Source organism: Martes martes (genome assembly GCF_963455335.1).
Source record: "Martes martes genome assembly, chromosome: 11".
In the NCBI taxonomy this organism is placed as follows: Eukaryota; Metazoa; Chordata; class Mammalia; order Carnivora; family Mustelidae; genus Martes; species Martes martes.
Window position 1 is genome coordinate 23817281 of NC_137899.1, and position 19863 is coordinate 23837143.

The following is a 19863-nucleotide window of genomic DNA, read 5'->3' on the forward strand; positions in this document are numbered from 1 at the left end:
GGCTCCATCCCAGGGACCCTGAGATCATGACCTGAGCCAAAGGCAGAGGCTGAACCCACTGGGCCAGCCCAGGCGCCCCTACCCTGGAATTTTTTTAAAGAGTTTTTTAATTTATTTGACAGAACACAAGCACAAAGCACTGAATGGAGATCTGACCTGAGCTGAAGGCAGACACTTACTGACAGAGCTACCCAGGCCAGCCCTCAGAACTTTTCTTATTAAAATATCTGTCACTCAAACCTAATCACCATTTTGAATTGCTGAGCTTTTTATGCCAAAGAAGATTCCAGAAGCGTATCTATTAATGACCTTACAAGTGTTCCAGCTGAAAATAAATCCTAGAATTTATCAACTTATGGGAGTCACAGCAAATCAGTGTTAGAGGGGACTTCATTTTTTAATGGAACTGAATAATTTTTCCTAGCAGCCTGGTGCTATACAGAACAAAGTAGGATGAGAGTAGAGTCAAATAACTAGCCTGTCCTTTACAGTCCTGTAACACCTGGCTCTTCAGCCTCTCCAGTTTCATTTTCCGTAACCACTCAAAATAGGATTTCTACTGGTGCTTTTGGTGTTCTATGAACATTTTGTATTAATTTTTACCTTTCACATCTCTGTGCAGAATCACATGCCCTTCCTTCTGCCTTCTACCCATTATTCAAGAGTGGCTTCAAATCCAGTATCCTCTCTGAAGCCTTCCAATGTGCTCAAAAACCACCAAACTTCATAAGCAGCAAATCATGACAAGTGAGAATACATGCCTATAATTAATATTTAAACAACATCAGATAAACATTCTGGCATGACCAATCTGACACGCCATTAATGAGGCAGCATTGCATGTGTGCATGGTTTCTGAAATCAGACCTGAATCCCATCCTGGCTGTCCTTATCCTATGACAGCCTCAGATATGTCATCTGAAAAACATGGATAATTCTTACGTCCCGTGGATGCTGTGAGTCTTTAATCCCACAGTCTCAGTAAATGTTAACTGCTGTAATTACATTTATTATTGTGTGTAAAGAAGCAGCTCACTAAATGTCTACCATTCACATTATTTTAAGTCAACCTGTACTTTTTGTATACTCACTTTGTAAGTTACTCAGTGCTTAAAATGAGTATTGACATGGTTTAAAGGTGAACTTTTTTTTAATTACTGTCGCATATGAACTCACACGGATCAAAACCAGAATTCCACTTGAATAGCGAAAATTTGGTGTTGCCTGCTCTCAGCCAGGAGAGCATGTGACTCTTGATCTCAGGGTTGTGATTTCAAACCCCCCGTTGGGCATAGAGCTTACTTAAAGTAGCCGAAGTATCTAATTATAAGGAAAGTGGTTAACTAAACCATTGTAAATGTATATTAGAAAATATTATGCAACCATTAAAAATTATGCTTCTGAGGTTGTTTATTAATGTGACAAAATGCTTATGATATCATGTTAAGTAAAATATTTTTAATGCAGGGGTGGTGGCTCAGTCAGTTTGGCGTTGACTCTTGATTTTGGCTCAGGTCAGGATCTCAGGGTCTTGAGATCAAGCCTTGCATTGGGTTCCATGCTCAGTGTGGAGTCTGCTTCAGATTCTCTCTCCCCCTCTCTTCCTCTCAAATAAATTAATAAAGTCTTCAAAACAAAAATTTTAGGGGCACCTGGGTAGCTCAGTCGTTACGCATCTGCCTTCAGCTCAGGTCATGATCCCAGGGTCCTGGGATCAAGCCCTGCATCAGGCTCCCTGCTCAGCAGGAAACCTGCTTCTCCCTCTCCCACTCTCCCTGCTTGTGTTCTCTCTCTTGCTGTCTCTCTCTCTGTCAAATAAATAAAATCTCAAAAAAAATTTTTTTTTCATGTAAAACTATTAAGACAATATCATGTGAATATACATTATATATGCACAAATGTATGTATTTATAATATACACTCAACATATATTATTTATGCATGAGAAAAATGAAGAATTTCCCAATTTCCACACTGCTCATATATTTTATAAGGAAAAAAATCATGATTTGTATATCAAAGGCCCTTGATCTCATTTCCTAAATGATATTTTCTTGTCGACAATCTTTCTCCCATTCCCAGAACTTTCTCTTTTCCCCTATATGCTCTCTCATTTCCTATGCTTCTCCCCCCCTGTAAGAAATCCTTAAAGGAGATGGAATGCTGCAAAGACATTAGAGGACAAGCGTCCTGAGGACGTGTACCATAGCTTATTGATCTCTAAGCCAGCTTGGATGTGACAGCCAAGCATGGAAGTAGAAACTCAGTAGAATCATATTGAATGCATGAGTAGAGACCCAAGACATTGAGAAATGGAGTAGATAAAAGAAAATAAGTGTGAGATTGATTTAAAAGGTAATCATAAGTACGTATGGAGTCCCTTATTCTAAGTGCTTTATAATTCTTATGTTAATCCCCAACGCAGCACGGTTGGGACTGGCTAGACAAATTATGAGCATCCGTATAATGGCATGGTATGCAGCTGTTTAAAAAACAAAATAACAAGGGGGTGCCTGGGTGGTTCAGTTGGTTGGGTATTGACTCTTGGTTTCAGCTCAGGTCATGATTTCAGGGTCGTGAGATCGAGCCCCACATCCGGCTCCATGGTCAGTGAGGAGTCTGCTTGAGATTTTCTCTCTGCCTCTCCCCTCCCCGCTTGCGGTCTTGCTCTCTCTCTCAAGTGAATAAATAAATCTTTAAAAAAATGAGGACTCTATTTTATAGTGATTTGGAAAGATAACCAAGAGATATTAAGTGAAAAAAGCATGGTGCAGAACAGTATTACGTTATGCTACCATTCACAAGGAGGAGACTATGTATTCATGCCTGCCTGTGTAAAATACTTATGGAAAGACACACAGGAAGCGGACACCGTGGTTGCCTCCCAGCCATAGAATGGAAGTGAAACTGTACTTTAATTCTTTTTATACATGAATTTTTGAGCCATGTGAATATACTAGGGATTCAAAAAGGTAATTAAATGAAAATGGAGAAAAATCATTATCCCCATTTTCAAATAAGCAACCTGAGATTGAAGGAAATGAGGTTCCCTGCCCGCACCAGTAGTAACAGTCACACGTACGGAGCATGAGCACGTACTATGTCCCATTCCCCACGATCGGTACTTGGGAAACATTTTCTAATTTATTCCTCACAGATCTATGTTGAAGTTTTATGTTTAAAACTCAGTGTTACAGCTGGAGAACCTGAGGGAAACAAAGAATCTATTTTCCAATCCAGGACACTTTTGGAAGTGATAATTACTCTGGGACAGCAAGCATAAGCCAGGACCCAGGGTCACTCTGCTTAGAGAAGGCAGATAGTGTGCCAGATGTCCTGTCATCACGGCAGAATCGGAACGCGGTCTGTGTCACTCCACAGCCTACACGCCTAACTGCTGTTTACAGATAAGCAAACGAAGGGACAGAAAACTGATGTCGCTTGCAAAATGCACACAGCTGTTAAAAGTGCCAGTTCCGGCCTCAAATGTGGTCCTTCTGAACCCGAAGCCTATACCATGTGATGTGTCTCTGGTTAGAAATCTAATAATCCTTTGGCAGAGGAATTTAAGAAGGGAGGATGATAAATCTGTAAGAAGAGGGAAAGGATGGGCAGAGCCCCAAGGTAAGTCCTCTGGTACATTTGCCCCCATCCCCATTCAAAGACCCCTGGAGAGCATTTAGTTGCCAAACGTCTGGGAGACTGCTGACTGCAGGAGTATGTGCCCAGTGTTTTGGGGACGGTGGTCCTGGCCTCACAGAGCTTCCTTCCCATCCGTGTTCAGGATCAGCTTGCATAGATTTGGGGGCCTTTGGCTCTTTCTAAGTATTGGCCACCACAGTTCGTCAATGATTGTTCATAAGGAAAAGCAGATAATATATGCTAAGAGTCCCAGAAGACTAGAGAACAAGAAGCAGCTTTTTCAAATTGCTTTCAGGAAAAGGCTGATAAAGTTATGAGTGAAAAATTGTTTTCTGGACTACAACTCACGAAGCCTTTTTATGTGCTATGCCCATTATAGAAAAGTTTATGACCTGGGAAGTTTAGAAAATTTTCGTAATAAATAACATTTATTTTTGTTAGTGGTTCATGCTGATGCCCATAGAGAAATTATGTGAAAGATACAGGAAGTTTGGGCATGTGGCTGCATAATTGGAAGGAAAAGGTCAACCTAGGCATTAGGACTAATTCAACTATTATGTAATTAATTATAGAATTATAATTAGAGTTATAGATATGTAAGTTGATTACTTTGAAAAGACGAACAGATGCCCTGAAACCCTCTCTCTTCTGATCCCTCCAGTCCACAGTGAGGAATACTCACAAACTGAAAAACATTACTGAACTGGGGTGTGTGTGTGTGTGTGTGTGTGGTGGTGGTGGTGGTGGTGGTGGTGGTTGGGTGGGGTGTGTTAGTTTCAAACAACTGAATCCATTCTAACTAAATCCACAGAGATTTTATTGGTGTTTTGAATAAGCATGACGATTACTGATCTCAGAATGTTGTCACTGGAAATATAATTTAAGAATGAGAAGGGGGGGGACCCTGGGTGGTTCAGTCGATTAAGCGGCTGCCTTTGACTCGGATCGTGATCCCAGGGTCCTGGGATCGGGTCCCACATCGGGCTCCCTGCTCAGCGGAGAACCTGCTTCTCCCTCTCCCTCTGCCTGCACCTCTGCCTACTTGTGCTCTCTATCTCTCTATCAAATAAATAAATAAAATCTTTAAAAAAAAAAAAAAGGGAATGAGGAGGACACTAAGACTCAGGCAAGCTGTTTTTTGTATAGTCGTTCAACAAGCATTTTTGAGCCCTAAGTAGCCATCACTGAACAGAAATCCACAGCACTGGGTTTCCGCTCAGTCTCGTTTCCCAACAGGTTCCTTTCTCTCTCTGCATGGGCTTTAAACAATGCAGGTTCTGGATTACTAAATCAGCATCTCTAAATGACCTGGAAATCTGTCATTTCAAGCTCCCTAGATGATTCAGACACAATTTCTGAGTATGGAATCTGCTGGTGTAGTTGGCCCTGTCATAACGGTGTTGAGTGGCTGAGACGCTTGAGAAGCAGACCTAGGGCTGGACCCTGACCCTGACCTCCATGTTGCAGCATCTCCCACAGAACCAGCATGAATCTTCATTATAGGCAAGCAACTAATCCTTGTCTTAATTTGAAGTTAAAAATGGTGCCAGTTTTGTCATAGTTTTTATTTATAAATATCTGTGTCTTTTAAATAGGGAACAAGGTTTGTGTCTTGAGAATCATTTTGGAGACGTCACTTACCCCTATGTGAGTGTAGATGGGTCTGTTTTCTGGCCTATAGAGGAAGGGGGTTAAATTGCATCATCTTCAGGATGACTTTCTGACCTAGAAATCTATGATGAAAACTGTTTTTAAATCCCTTCTTTCTTAGCTGTGGAAAACAGGATTTGAACCTCTAGGTCATTTTGCTTTTCTGTGGCTAGTATTTTTGTTGGAGGACCTGTCAAAAGATTTGTCTCTTTCGACCATCTTAGAAGTGACATTTCTCGAGTGAAAGCTTGCATGGTTTTACAACTTGGTGATTTATATTTTAATCAGCACACTGGAAGCTCATTATCTGTCAGATAAGAGTCTGGTCATTTGATCTGCTCGTCTAGGTCCCTTGGTGTCTTTGCCACTCTTCTCCTGATAAGGGAGTTATTGATAGCCTTCGTGGCTTTAATAATTTATCATCATTGATGAGCGTTAAAAGTTCCCCAGAAGGACAGCCGACAGCCTGTCTTTATAACACCCTCTTCTCCTTTCTTGTCCTTACCCTTCCAAGAACTCCTTTCTTTTCCAGTAAGAAAAAACTGCCAAACAGGTATCTCAAGGAGGCATAGACCATAGCCAGAATCCTAACACCTCAGAAATATTTGAGAATCCCCATGTACCTCTGTCTCTTCCTAACTTACAGAGAGCTACAGTTGCCACACTTAGCAAGGGAAATATAAGATACCCAGTAAAATTTGAGATAAAGCATGAAATTTTAATATAAGTATGCTCAATGCAATATGCTTAAGTATTTGGTGTTTGTCTGCATTGAAATTTAATGGACATCCTATATTTTATTTGGCAACGCTAGAGAGAGTACATACCCTAATGATATCCTAAATCCACCCGATGTTTTGAAATCTAACTTCCTTTGAGACTTGCTCCTAATTTAAACCTAGAATGAAATGTTTGTAACACCTGAGACTTTATTTATGTAAATTTTAACAACTACACACAACTCCTCCTTGTTTTCAGAACTTAATAGAAACAAGACTTAACTTGAAAAACCTAAGCTAGATATTTTCCTGTTTCGTAGTTTTTTATTAGCGATTTCAAAGACACACATAAGCAAAGACAGTGATATAATGCATTGCCCACACTTTATTTACACTCTATCCAGTTTTTTTTTTTTCTTTTTTGTTGGGATGTGGGTGTTTCTACTGCCATTCCCTAAGTCAGTGGTTTTGACCTTCACCTGTGCCTTATCATCACCTGGAGACCTTTTTACATTCACAGCCCCTGCTTGCCTCCCACACCAATTAAGCCGGAATCCTTGGTGGGAGAGCCAGACACCAGTCCTGCCCCGGTGATTCCAGTGAGCGGCCAGGGCTGAGAACTAGTTCCCTGAATGAGAATGGTGGAATCAAAGAAGTAGTATTACTGCTGAATCGTGTCCTTATATTTCAAACTCATCTTCAAAATTACTTCAAATTATTTGTGGTTTTTTTATGTCTTTTTCATGTGTGTTTCTCTGTCTCTCGTAGGTTTTAAACCAGTGGTCCTCTACTCGTTAAAATCATCATAGGATGCTTTTTAAAGAAAAAGCCTGGGCTCCCCTCCTGGAAGTTGGGCTCTAATTGGTCTGGTATGGAGCCCAGCATTTCTGGGTTTTGAAAGCACCTGAGGAGATTCTGAGTTTAGGCAGAATTGAAAGCCAGTATTTTTTAATGCGTCAAATACTGATCTAGCTGATCATCTGAGTCTCCCAGGGTACTTTTTAAAATTTATTAATTAATTAATTTATTTATGGAAGAAAACACATTTATGTATTTATTCGTTTCTACTTACAAGTCGAGTCACAGACATCAAGTAGACACAGTAGTGCCTGGCAATCCCTTGTCAGTCTCTGGTCTAACTTCTCTTCCCTCAGACCTCCAACCGTCTCTCTTTCCTTCTCACTTTCTTTCTTATTTTTTTTTAATTAATATTTTTTTTAAGAATTTATTTATATGACAGAGAGAGAGAGATCACAAGTAGGCAGAGCAGCAGGCAGAGAGAGAGGGGGAAGCAGGCTCCCTGCTGAGCAGAGAGCCCAATGTGGGGCTCAATCTCAGGACCCTGAGATCATGACCTGAGCCAAAGGCAGAGGCTTAACCCCCTGAGCCACCCAGGTGCCCCAACATTTATTCCTTCATTTGAGAGAGACAGCAGTGGGGAGGAGCAGAAGGAGAGGGAGAGAGAAATTCAAGCAGACTCCCAGCCGAGTGCCCCTGAGATCATGACCTGAGTAGAAATCAAGAGTCCAATGCTTAACCGACTGAGCCACCCAGGCGCCCCTACTTCTCACTTTCAATACAATTCACAAAAGAGAAACAACTCATCTTTCCAGCACCACGTCCACCAGCCTAAATGCATTTGTGTCCATATACTCTGCCTTCCCACTGTGGACAGAGAGGAGCTGTCCTTGTCCTCCCCAAGGTCAGATCCTGCTGGTACACAAGAGCCAGTGTCTCCTAGGTAACTTTTAAAGCACACATGTAATTGCCCAGCTTCATAAAGTAGGAAGAATTTTGAGGTGCTAGGAGGAGGAGAAATGAGGGGTTGGCAAATGACCTTCAGAGTAATAGGTATAAATGAGGGATCCTGTCGAGGATAGCTAAAGGACTTTTGAGAATAAGGATAAGAATGTCTAATATTTTGGAAATATTTTATTTCCGGGGCCCCTGGATGGCTAAGTCGGTTAAGCCTCTGACTTTGGCTCAAGGCATGATCCCGGGGTCCTGGGATGGAGCCCTGCGTTGGGCGCCACGCTCAGCTGGGAGTCAGCTTCTCCCTCTCCCTCCACCCCTCCCCCGATCCTGCACTTTCTTTCTCAAATAAATAAAATCTAAAAAAAAGAAATATTTTGTTTCTTCTGCTGTGTTTCAATGTAAATACCTTTTCTGTTGCTCCCAACCCTTTAGAGAAGGCCGTCCCATGTGCATACAGCAACGCATGCCCACACCCACATGAACCGAATGAACACTGTCCGGCCCCGCCCCTGGAAATGCTATTTCAGGAGGTTCAAAGTGAGGCCCTGACATCAGTGCTTTAAACCCTCCCCAGGCCCCTGTGCCAAGTGGCCAGGTTTGGCCCCACCGATTGTAGATGATACAACATCACAATCCATCCCATTGACATCTGGGCAAATTGATGTTGGGGAACATAACATCAATGGCAAAACTGGGTTTTTGCAACAGGGAAAAAAAGAAAATCTGACTCTTATTAGGCCTCCATCAGATCTACTTATCTTTTTCTCTTTAAGTGACTCTATGAAGGAAGATACAACCTTTCTGAAATAGGACATTAGAAGACCAAGGAGGTGTACAGAAGAAATGAATAACAATACATTTTAAAGCAGGCTTACTCTCCTATACTATAAAAACCAGAGAGGAAGCATGATCTACAGAACAGTCATGAGCTCCAATCCAAAGATATCATTCATTCATCAAATACTGAGTGCCAACTAAGAGACAGGGACTGAGCTAGGTCCTTAGAGCTCAGGGTGTGGTATGACCTCAGGAATCACAGTCTAGAAGAGACCAATAATTACCATCAGTGGGAGGAAAAACGTGAAATTACCTAGGTAGTAAGTATAAACCCAGTCCATAGGGGATTAGAGAAGCAGGAGACAAAACCAGGCTTTTGAAAGATACAATGACCAGGGTATAGGGAGAATGGAAGGCGAGTGAGGGGGGAAATAGCATTTCTTATCAGAGTGAATGGAACTGTAGGCATGGACACCATGGCTTAAAGCAGCATGCATGGTATGTTGCCTGAAATATGGGTGGTTCTACAATACTGTCGTGTAATGTTCTGGAAGAGTTGGGGCAGGTGGAAGGCATACATACATCAGCCCGTCGTTCTTGGGTATTAGGATGAGTTCCCAGACTGGCCATAAAAAGTTAGCTGAGAGATGGGCAACCAGCCTTGCTAGTCTAAAACAGAAGACATAACGGGGTGCCTGGGTGCCTCAGTGGGTTAAGCCTCTGCCTTTGGCTCAGGTCATGGTCTCAGGGTCCTGGGATCGAGCCCCACATCGGGCTCTCTGCTCAGCAGGGAGCCTGCTTCCCCCCCCCTCTCTGCCTGCCTCTCTGCCTGCTTGTGATCTCTGTCAAATAAATAAATAAAATCTTTAAAAAATTAAAAGAAATGCAAGACATATGATCTCTATTTGTCAGATGCTGCTGCAAAATCCTCTTTCTCCAGACTAATCTGCTCATATCTTCCTTATTGGTACTTGCCTGGATTTATGGTTAGGCTTCCTTTTTATTCTGTACTCTGGAATTTTTAACCTCCTGGGACATAGGCACTTGTTTTTGTGTGTTGTGTTTGTGGTTGATCACACGACCCTGAGTTCGCTGTGAGTGTAATTTTCAGGTGAGGAACTAACTTTTCACCCCACAGGGATTACGTCGAGCAACGTCAGTAATCCCCCACATCCCTATGGTTCCCACACAGACACCTGTTAGCTCAGCTAACCGCCATCTCCTTTGCTCTTACCTTCCTTCAGGTGAGAACACTGGCTGTAGTTGTCGTGCACTGAATTTTTATTATAAGGTCTATAGTTCAAATATACAGACAGATACAAAGAAACATGTAACCAACGCCCGTTCACTTACTGCAAGGCTTAATCAGGTCTAATCATTTTGCTCTATTTGCACCAGTTTTTACAAACTGAAACATTGTAGATATTGTAAGTTAAAGCTCCTTCTCCTCTCTGATTCCCCTTCTTTCTGAAGGAAACACCACCCTGATCCTAGTGTTTCTCATTATCATTCATGGTTTTATACATTTACTACATATATGTGTCCATAAAGAACATATAGCATTGCTTTATACATTTTTAAGCTTTGTCTAAATTACTGCATCCTTGAAGTATCCATCTGAGCCTTGCATTTTTATTGAAAATTAAGTTTTTGAGATTTACTGATGATAACAAATAGATTTAGGTTGCTTTTTAAAACTACTTTATAGGGGCACGTGTGTGGCTCAGTCGTTAAGTGTCTGCCTTTGGCTCAGGTCATGATTCCAGGGTCCTGGGATCGAGCCCTGCATCAGTCAGGCTCCCTGCTCAGTGGGAAGCCTGCTTCTTCTGCTTCTCCCCTGCTTGTGTTCCCTCTCTCTCTGTCAAATAAATAAATAACATCTTGAAATAAAAAAACTATAGTGTGCAATATATCACTCTACCAAAATTTATTTTTTATTGTGTACAGATAGACATTTGAGGGGTTTTTTCCCCCAATTTTTCAGTGTAATAAAGCCATAGTGAACATCCTTGCACACATTTTCATGTGCACAAATGTACTGGGTTTTTATTCCTTGATCATTTACTTATATTAATAGCATTTACTTTGCAGCATATGTATACATGTGTATTATAATATTGCACTGACATTTTCAACTTTTGACCTTTCACTGGTCATCAGGAATTTTCCTTCTAGAGATGTTCTGAACCGTGGAATAATTTAAGGACTAATCAAATGTGAGTACAGCATTGGAGAGGAGGATAATATACCTTCAAGAAACTTGGGGTCCGTTTAAGGACAGATCTTGCCCCTTTTCCTGATTCCTTAACATGTAAATGGTCAGCGTCAGCCCGAGTCACTATTCCCTCATATCGACTGAAAGCCAGCTGCCTGCAGAATTTAGCCGCTGAATTTAATGCGAGCTGTTGTTAAAAGCACTCACATTACTACTTATTGCCCTGGGAGGAAAGAAGTCACAAGTGTTTTTTTTTTTTTAATTGATTTTAACTTCATTTGATTTATTAGTGGTGGCTAGCTACTGAGCTGTATGACAGGTGCTCTGGGACGTCCAAAGATGAAGAAGTCCTCCAAGAAACTCACAGTTCCCCAAAGAAGAGATGCTTAGGAACAGTCATCTGTCAGATTTTGGCGTCTGAAGTAGGCTCTTTATTTTCTCCTTTAGTGACACTCAGGAAATGCTTGTCTCCTGCTGTTGACGCATCATCTCACAGTACTATGGATCATGCTGAAGAAAATGAAATCCTCGCAGCAAGCCAGAGGTACTATGTGGAAAGGCCTATCTTTAGTCACCCGGTCCTCCAGGAAAGACTGCATAAGAAGGACAAGATTTCGGATTCCATCGGGGATAAGCTGAAACAGGCATTCACGTATGTTGTGTTTTAACCAACTTCTTTATTCCATCATTCGGTTATGACAGAAGCGAGGTCAAATATATCAAGAAAATCTGGTGTGGTGGGGAAAAAATGGTGAGCATTTAGGATTTGCAGACTGTCCACATGGTAACTCAGGGATGGGTACTTGAGTAAACCCCGGCTTCATTATATATTTTACCCTATTTATTAAATTCTGATTACACTTGCCTCCATTTAACAGTTTATCTAAACACCCTGCTTTCCCAGACTCCACCACCTTCAAAATATCCATCTCTTCCCTTCGTCTTTCAGGAATGTTCCAACCACTCTGTCTTTTTTTCCACCCTGACTTCTACCCCATTTGGCACCACCCTGAATTTAAGTCCCATTGCAGGCTGTCAGGGACACTCAGTGTCCTAGGACTCTTCACTTAGGAGACATTTACACAGCCATGTTGCAGGTCTGGGAATGGTAATACGTGTGTGCCTGACATGTGTCTCTTGAGAGCTCCCGGGATTAGGTTTGATTGCTGCCTCTGGACCCTTGGGACCACATGTCCATGCTCTGTGTTCACCTAGCTTCATAGGAACCCTCTGCTCTAGGTTTGATCATCAGGAGAGTTTTAAAATGTATTCACTGGAGTCAGACTGAGTTTTAATCCTAGTCCCAACCACCTGCCAGCCATGTGCTTTTGTTCCTGCTCTATAAAATGGGGATGTAAGTCAATGTAAGTCATGGTACTTACATCATAGTTACTGGGGGTTAAAATCTGTTAATATATACAAAGTCCAAGGCATGTGGCAAGCAGTACAGAAGTGTAGCTGTTATTAATATCTTAATTTTCTAAACAAGGAGACGCATCTAATCTAATTTGTTTCACTCAGATTCATGGCTGTTGCCACAGTTGGCCCAGATCTGCTTCCAATATCTTCCTTCAGCTGATGATCAGATACTTTTGTAAAGACATGGTACAAAGTACCATGCATACTGCAAGAACGCATTGTCTTTTGAATGGAACAAATTGCTTCCTTGTCACCCAGAGGACTTGGGGCTATCCTGGTGGTGATGGAACCCATCTGTCCATCTCTTATTCAGTGACGTCTCTGATGACTGGCATAGACTGGCAAAAGGACTGGCCAGGGCCCAGAACATAGTCTACATATCAAAATTAATTGAACTACATGGGGATTAAATGCAGGCCTGGGTTTTATTAGCATGATGTTCCACCTAATCAAGACAACCAGACACAGAATCCGCTACTGGACACCAGTGAAAAATGGCGTCTTGTTTTTTGTTTTTTTTTTAAGATTTTATTTATTTTTATTTGGGGGGGGCGAGAGAGCATGAGAGGGTTAAAGGTCAAAGGGAGAAGCAGACTCCCCATGGAGCTGGGAGCCTGAGGCAGGATGCGATCCTGGGACTCCGGGATCATGACCTGAGCCAAAGGCAGTCGCTTAACCAACTGAGCTACCCAGGCGACCCAACAAATGGTGTATTGAGTTTACCTAATCAAAGACCCTAAAGCTTTGAATACATATCCATAAAGCTCAAGTACTCGTATAAATTTCCTTCATTTTATGAGGACAGAGAAGACTAAATGGGCCTGCTGGTCAGTGGTTCCACATTCACAAACTTACTAAATCAGTAAGTAATTCCCCCACTTTGTTTTTACACCAACATAGAAAGTACATTAGGATTTCATCTGCTAAAATAGTAGCTTCCAGTATATCTCAATTATTTTGAAGCTAAATTCTTCTTATCTTTCATGGTAAGTTGTAGACCATCATTATGGAGCCAGTTCAGATGTTGCCATTTAAAAAAAAAAAAAAAAGGTTACATGCAGATCTTCTTGTTTCTGATGTCTGTAGAGTGGAGGAGTCATTCTTATCACAGAATGTGAATTTTTCCTTATTGCTCCAGGATATAGGGAAGGGAAAATGCCTTGGTGTGAATTCTATAGAAGTGTTCCTCATTTTATCTCTGGGGTTTTGTTTTGTTCTGTTTTGTTCTTTGTCCTCCCAGATGTACTCCTAAGAAGATACGAAATATCATTTATATGTTCCTGCCCATAACAAAATGGTTACCAGCATACAAGTTCAAAGAGTATGTGTTGGGTGACTTGGTCTCAGGCATAAGCACAGGGGTGCTTCAGCTTCCTCAAGGTTAGTAGGTCTATTTATTTCTTTGTGTTGTTTCCCTTGCTACCATCTCTTCAAGCAATTGTTGACCTTTTTTCCTGTTTTCTTTCACCATGGTTGCAAAGTCATAGTTTTTATCATATCATACTAGTAACCTTTTCCAGTCTAAAGGAATGCTTCAGAAACATTTGACCCTTAAAAAGCCCAGAGACAGTAGTAGTAGACTATGATGATATTAGTTTGCAGATCACTATATTTCTAGGAACGGCTGGGCATGGCCTAACTTCTTGCTAAGTTAATCAGTCACCTAATGAATGTGTTGTTGGAGTTGTCATTGTTAAGGTTCTTGACTTTTAAGTCCATACTCTAATTACAATGGACAAGGATATGTTGAATTCCTCTACATATGTGTGATTTTATGTGTGATATAAGAATTTAAGAAAATGCTCATTCATTTATTCATCTGTTCATACATGTTTATCAAGCATCTGCCCAGCCCTCCATATCCTTATGGAATTAACTATCCAATCAAGCAGAAAGGTATGAAGCAAATAAAAGCACATTTAACTGTATTTAACTACATTTAACTACAGACAGTGTCAAACACAATGAAGAAAAACACAGAGTACCAGAAGATAATAATAGGGGAACCGAACTTAAGTAGGTAAGTCACAGAAACTTCTGAGAGATTTGATCTGAGCCCTGAAGGATGAGCGGGGGCAGGTAAGGAATGAGAGGAAGCACACCTGAGGCAGAGGGCATAGCATGTGTGAAGACACTTAGCAGGAAAAGAGTTGCGTATTTGAAGACTAAGTTTGAAAAATTCACAGAGAAGCAACTTGCCAGGCGGGTTAGGGGCTGGTGGCCAGCAAGGTGGGCAGTGCTAGGTCTATAGAGCCTTGTTGGCCACTTTTTGGATTCTACTCTGAGTGCACTGAAAGCTATCACCATGCTTTCACTCGGGGTTTCTTTCTTTCTAAGAGGTCGCCAGGACTGCTGTTGGGACGAGGGGTGGGGATTGACTTGCTTGGTGGGAGGGCTACCAGAATGCAAGCAGGGAGACCAATTAGAGGTGACAGTACTCAGTATAGGGAAAAGGTGATAATGGCTTGAACAGCCTCTACATCAGTTGGGCAAGAATCTGTTCCATTCTCCAGTTTCCCAAAAATTAATTACAAAATGATCAATTTGTTTAAAAAAAAATCACTTTCCCTCATGATCAGTTAACTGTTTTTAATTTTCCAAGTGACTGACTTACCAGATCTTTTAAACAAAAGCCTTATACCAGGTTTAGGATGGTTTTTCCCATCCATTTTGGCACCAACACCCCAAGGGCACAGAAGAGGTGGGGAACAGAGAGGAGGACACCCAGAGGCTCAGCCTCTGAAATGGGAAATAAGGGAAACCATCAATGAGTCAAGTGGGACAGAAAAAGTGGCAGGGAGTGACTGCAGTGAACCTGGGTAAACTAATACTTCAGCGAAATCCGCAGGGTCGTGCCTAACTGGGTTAAAATGCCATTCTGCAGATTTATGTTTGACCTGTTAGCCGTCTTCCATCTTGAACTAGGGTGGTGGTGGTAGAAATGGAAAGAGTTAGAAAGATGCACACTATATTTTATGGTGAAATCAGCCATATTGGCTGTTGGATTGATTGAGGGGGGAATGGGGAAGAAAGGCATGTCGAGACCTGCTCTAAGGTTTCTGGGCTGATGAGTTGGATGTGGAGACACCGAGGAGGGAGGATGGTCAAGAATGACTCTCGGATTTCTGGTTCTCACCTCCGAGGGTTGGAGGTGTCAGTGGCAGGCATAATAGACTACAGGAGGAATGGCTTTGAAGGGTAAGTTTGAACATGTTAAATTTGAAATTCTTGTGAAATAGACAAATGGAGATTGCATGTTTATATTTAAAATATGATGGGCTAAAGAGAGCTGTGGGCTAGAGATGTCAGTGTGGGGATCTTTGACATACAGGGAACATTTAAGGCATGGAAGGCCACCCAGGAAAAGCATGTGGAATGAAAGAAAGAGAGCCAGGATCAAGCTTTGCCCAACGTTAAAGACCAAATAAAGAAGGAGGAACCAGCAGAAGAGACCGAAAAAGAAGCATCTGGAAAGGGGGAAGGAGAACCAGGAGCTTGTGGTATTACAGAAAGGAGGAAGGAATGATCCAGTAGGTTGAACACTAACAGGTGTAAGTCACCCCACAATCAAATTCATATGGATAAGGCATTTTTCTGCCCATCCTTAGTCAATGAAGATAGATAAATAGGAAAAACAAAATGTAGCAAAGACAGAGATCCAAAAGATAGTAAGTTGATTTCTTGTGGTTGGTAAATTATTAGTAAAAAGACTTTTTTAAGCATTGAATTAATAGATTCATGAATTTAGTTGAATTCTCTCTCTAATTCATTTAAAATTCCTATAAAATGATGGTAAAAGAGAAGAAAATGGTGTAAACTAGCAAGGACAAAGAAAACGGGAGAGCAGACACCATGGAGTAGGAAAAAAAAAAAATGGCAAGTGATGGACGAGTGACAACTGAATTATCAGAGTGGGGGAAGCTGGTATTTGAGTGTCTGCCTTATGGGAACGTTGGGAAATTGGCAGCTCCAAGAATTGTCAAAGGTGAGAGTCAGGCAGATGGCTAGAAGCAAGAGGATTGGTTGAAACTCTGTATAATAAGTAGCAAGTACATGGACACCCAAGTCCCCACTGACACCATTCAGTGGATGGCAGTGAAAACAATGAAAGATGTCAGGGGGAATGAAGTCTGCATGTTGACCTGTGCACTAACAAGGTCAACTCTTCCTTGCCCTGCACATCTCCAAAGAGCCTGCAAGAACTTACAGCCCAAGGCAAACGACGACCCATCCCCAGAGAAAAAACGCCAAAGTGACCACTGGGGGTTCCCCGACCAAGATGCTGACTGGTCCCCCAGTTGCCATATAGTAGAGTTCATCAGTAAATAAAGGGGCTGATGCACACGAACCTCCAAGAAGAAAAAAAACAAACAGAAAGAAGGACCTCGTTGGGCGTATAAATAATGGAGAGGGCAAAATAAAATCTTATTTTTTCTGTAATATTCTCAGCAAGTTATGAAAGCATATTGAATCCATGAGATAACAACAGGATGTGATTTTAAAGACGATTTATTTGGAGAGAGCGTGTGAACAGGAGAAGGGGCAGATGCAGAGGAGCTGACTGAGCCACCCAGGTGCCCCGGGATGCAATTTTAAAAGGAGCCTTCAGAGAACAAGAAAGAGCTCATAGAAATTAAAAATATGATAATTGGAACAAAAAACTCCATCATAGGGTTGGAAGATAGAGGAAATCTGGAAATGGAAGAAATAGGTGAGTACGTGAGCAGTAAGAAAGGTGAGACAGGGACACCAGAGGATCAGTCCTGGTGTTCTGTTGTGCATCTCCTTACAGTTCCAGAAAGAAGTAGTTAAAAGGGAAGAGACTATCAAAGAATATTTTCAGAATTGAAATACATGAGTTTTCAGACTGCAAGAAATGACAAAGTACCCAGCAGAAGAAATAAAAAAGAGGCACACCATAATAAAATATCAGAATGCCAGGGATAAAGAGAAGATCTCAAAACCTCTTAGAAAGGGAAAAAAAGTCAGATAATTATGACATAACTAAGTGGAAGCTGAAAAAATAGGAACTCAGTAGCTGTTTAACATCTAAAACTGATATACAGAATAATAATGCCAACACATTATTTAGAGAAGGGTTTCTCAGCCCTGCACCCTGCCGGGACAGCCCCCATCCTCAGACAGTCATGATAATAAGAAATGTCTCCTGACATTGCCAGATGTCCCTGGGGCGGGGTTAGGGGGAAAAATCCTCTCTGTTGAGAACTGTGAGGTAAATGGTAGAAAAACAACTGAACAAGTTGTAAGTAAGCACCTTTGGGGAGCAGAACCCTGGGGGTAAGGCAGGAGAGAGCTCACTTTTCTTTGGAGCTTTTTTTAAAGTACTGTTTGGCTTTTTAAACTATGGGCATGCATTGATTCCTTTTAAATAAAAATTTAAAAATAGAAATTTAAAAGAAAACCATGAAAATGACATATTATTATATATGGATTAGGGATGCTTCCCCACTGTTCTGTGGCTAAAATTTTTTTCTTCACAACATGACAACGCATTAAGTGAATTTTCTAGTTGTCCCAGATATTGGGCTGAGCCCCCTGAGCCGAGAACAAGGGTGTTTATTGTCTCCACATTCTGAAGAGGATGCCAGACCATCTATGCAAAACTAGGAGTGAATGACACCAAACCATGTCTTTAGTGCATCACTTCAACCGGATGCACTTGGGGACCAGGGAGATGATAGTAAATTTGGAGTGAGAATTTTCTAGAGAGAGGTGAAAGCACTATACATCTCGCCTCCACTTAAAGTCAAGGTAGAAGTGACTCCGAGAGAAGCATTCAGAGGGCTAGGCACGTGTCCTCTGGAGTTTTGGGGAATTGTTGCTGCCTAATTCTTGCAAGAAAAAAAATTCACAAATAAAAGGGTGTAAACTGCCCGCCCACACAGGCAGAATGGAAAGCCCTCCCGTGGGCGTTGCCTGCACTTCCGGAGTTTATTGGGGTAAAAGTGCCAGGCTTTCCCGTCGGATAAGTGAGTGCTCTGGAAGGTAACGAGGCTCGGCTCCTTTGAAAGGTACCTGCCCAAGAGGACTGCCTATGGAGGAGAGGAGCGTATGTCTGTGGAGGAACCTGGAAGAGGTGTAGGAACTGGAAACTGGGAGTGCCTTATTGAATGCCCACAAAAACACCCCATTAGAGAAACAGCCAGCATTTGGCCTTCAACAAAGATTGTAGCTACACCAGTCAAGTAAGACTTTCTGCCCTTATTTAGGTTGGAAAAGAATAAAACAGAAAAAAGTCCACCCTTTGGCAAAGAGGAGATGACGGGGAGAATGGTCTCAGCCTGGGTGTAGGACTGGGATGCAAGGGTGGGCAGGTTAAGACCCACCTGTTTAATTTCACATGGCTCTCAGCGAGTCCCTTAAAGCGCCAAGAGATGAGCACATAGAACCCTCCACTTTCTAACAATCTCTCCATTTCTGCTGGTTTCCATCCCACAGGGTTAGCCTTTGCAATGCTGGCTGCTGTGCCTCCCGTGTTTGGCCTGTACTCTTCATTTTACCCTGTTATCATGTATTGTTTTTTTGGAACCTCCAGACACGTATCCATAGGTAAAAGCTTAGAGCTGACGTTTTAGTGCCATTCCGTTTGGATTTCCGAGCTTTGCAGTGTGCCGAAGAGATCGCATGTCTGTTACCAGAACATCCACTTCCTCGAAACTTTTGTTACTGGACACCCACTAGGGGCTTTATAAAAATAGACTCCCCCCAGATTTCCAGAATGAATAGCTTTCTTATAATCTTGGCACAACGAGGGGGGAAAAAAGACCATTTTTCTTGTGTAAAAAGAGCAATTGTTGAAATCTGGGAAAGAAGTACTTTAGTTCGTAACATGGTTTGCTTGTATCTGATTTTTCTTTTCTTTTATTAGTGTTATTGCATGTTCCTAGTTACTATGCATGTGTCGCATTTTCATCCTGTTTGAGGCTCTGAATTATACATGACTTTTTCCCGGTGTATTTAGGGTGAGACTTACACAGACTTCATAACAGCCTTGGTGCCGCACGAGGCTGCCACCAACACACACGCACACGGTTTCCAATGTCTGGTGCTGGGTAACACATACCCCCCAAATGTAGCAGCTTCAAATATTTGCTTGATTATCTCGCACAGTTCCTGTTGGGTCAGGATTTGGGAAGCGCTCAACTTGTGCCATTCTCGCTCAGGCTCTGTGGGGTAGTTGAGAGTCAGAGGGGGAGCTGGAGCAGCTACTCTCTCTCTCCCACCTCCCCTCCTCCCCCTCCATCCTTCTCTCCACCAGATCCTAATTGAGCTTGTTCACACTCAGGGCCCCAGCACACACAAGTGTTGCATCTGTCGATGGAAGCCCCCTCACCTTCTGTCATGTAGCCTCAGAAGCCATGCAGTATCACTTTTACTGCATTCTTTGGGTGACTAGCATGTCACAAGCCCATTCAAGGAGATTCAAGGAGAGAGGAATCAGATTACCTCTTAATGGGTGGATGTCCAGGTTCTAGAAGAGTCCATGGGATGGAAGGTATCACTGTGGCCATTTTTAGAGAATACAGTCTGTACATACACAGCTCACACATAACCCAGGGGCAGAAGGCTGACGGAGAGCAGGGCAATTTTATCAGCCTCACCTGTGTCTCCTTGAGAACCAGCAACAACCACCGGAGATATGCTGGAAATCATTGCCTCAACTAA

General features: G+C 42.0%; 1 protein-coding gene across 1 annotated transcript in view; it reads left to right on the forward strand.

The window, feature by feature from the left end:
• Nucleotides 1-19863, forward strand: part of SLC26A5 (solute carrier family 26 member 5) — a 52541-nt gene that overhangs the window by 10593 nt on the left and 22085 nt on the right. Inside the window, exons 2-4 of the mRNA XM_080818993.1 lie at nucleotides 11206-11410; nucleotides 13418-13557; nucleotides 18637-18747. Coding sequence (XP_080675119.1) covers nucleotides 11259-11410; nucleotides 13418-13557; nucleotides 18637-18747 — 403 coding nt within the window. The 5' untranslated portion in view covers nucleotides 11206-11258. The remainder of the gene's footprint in view (nucleotides 1-11205; nucleotides 11411-13417; nucleotides 13558-18636; nucleotides 18748-19863) is intronic.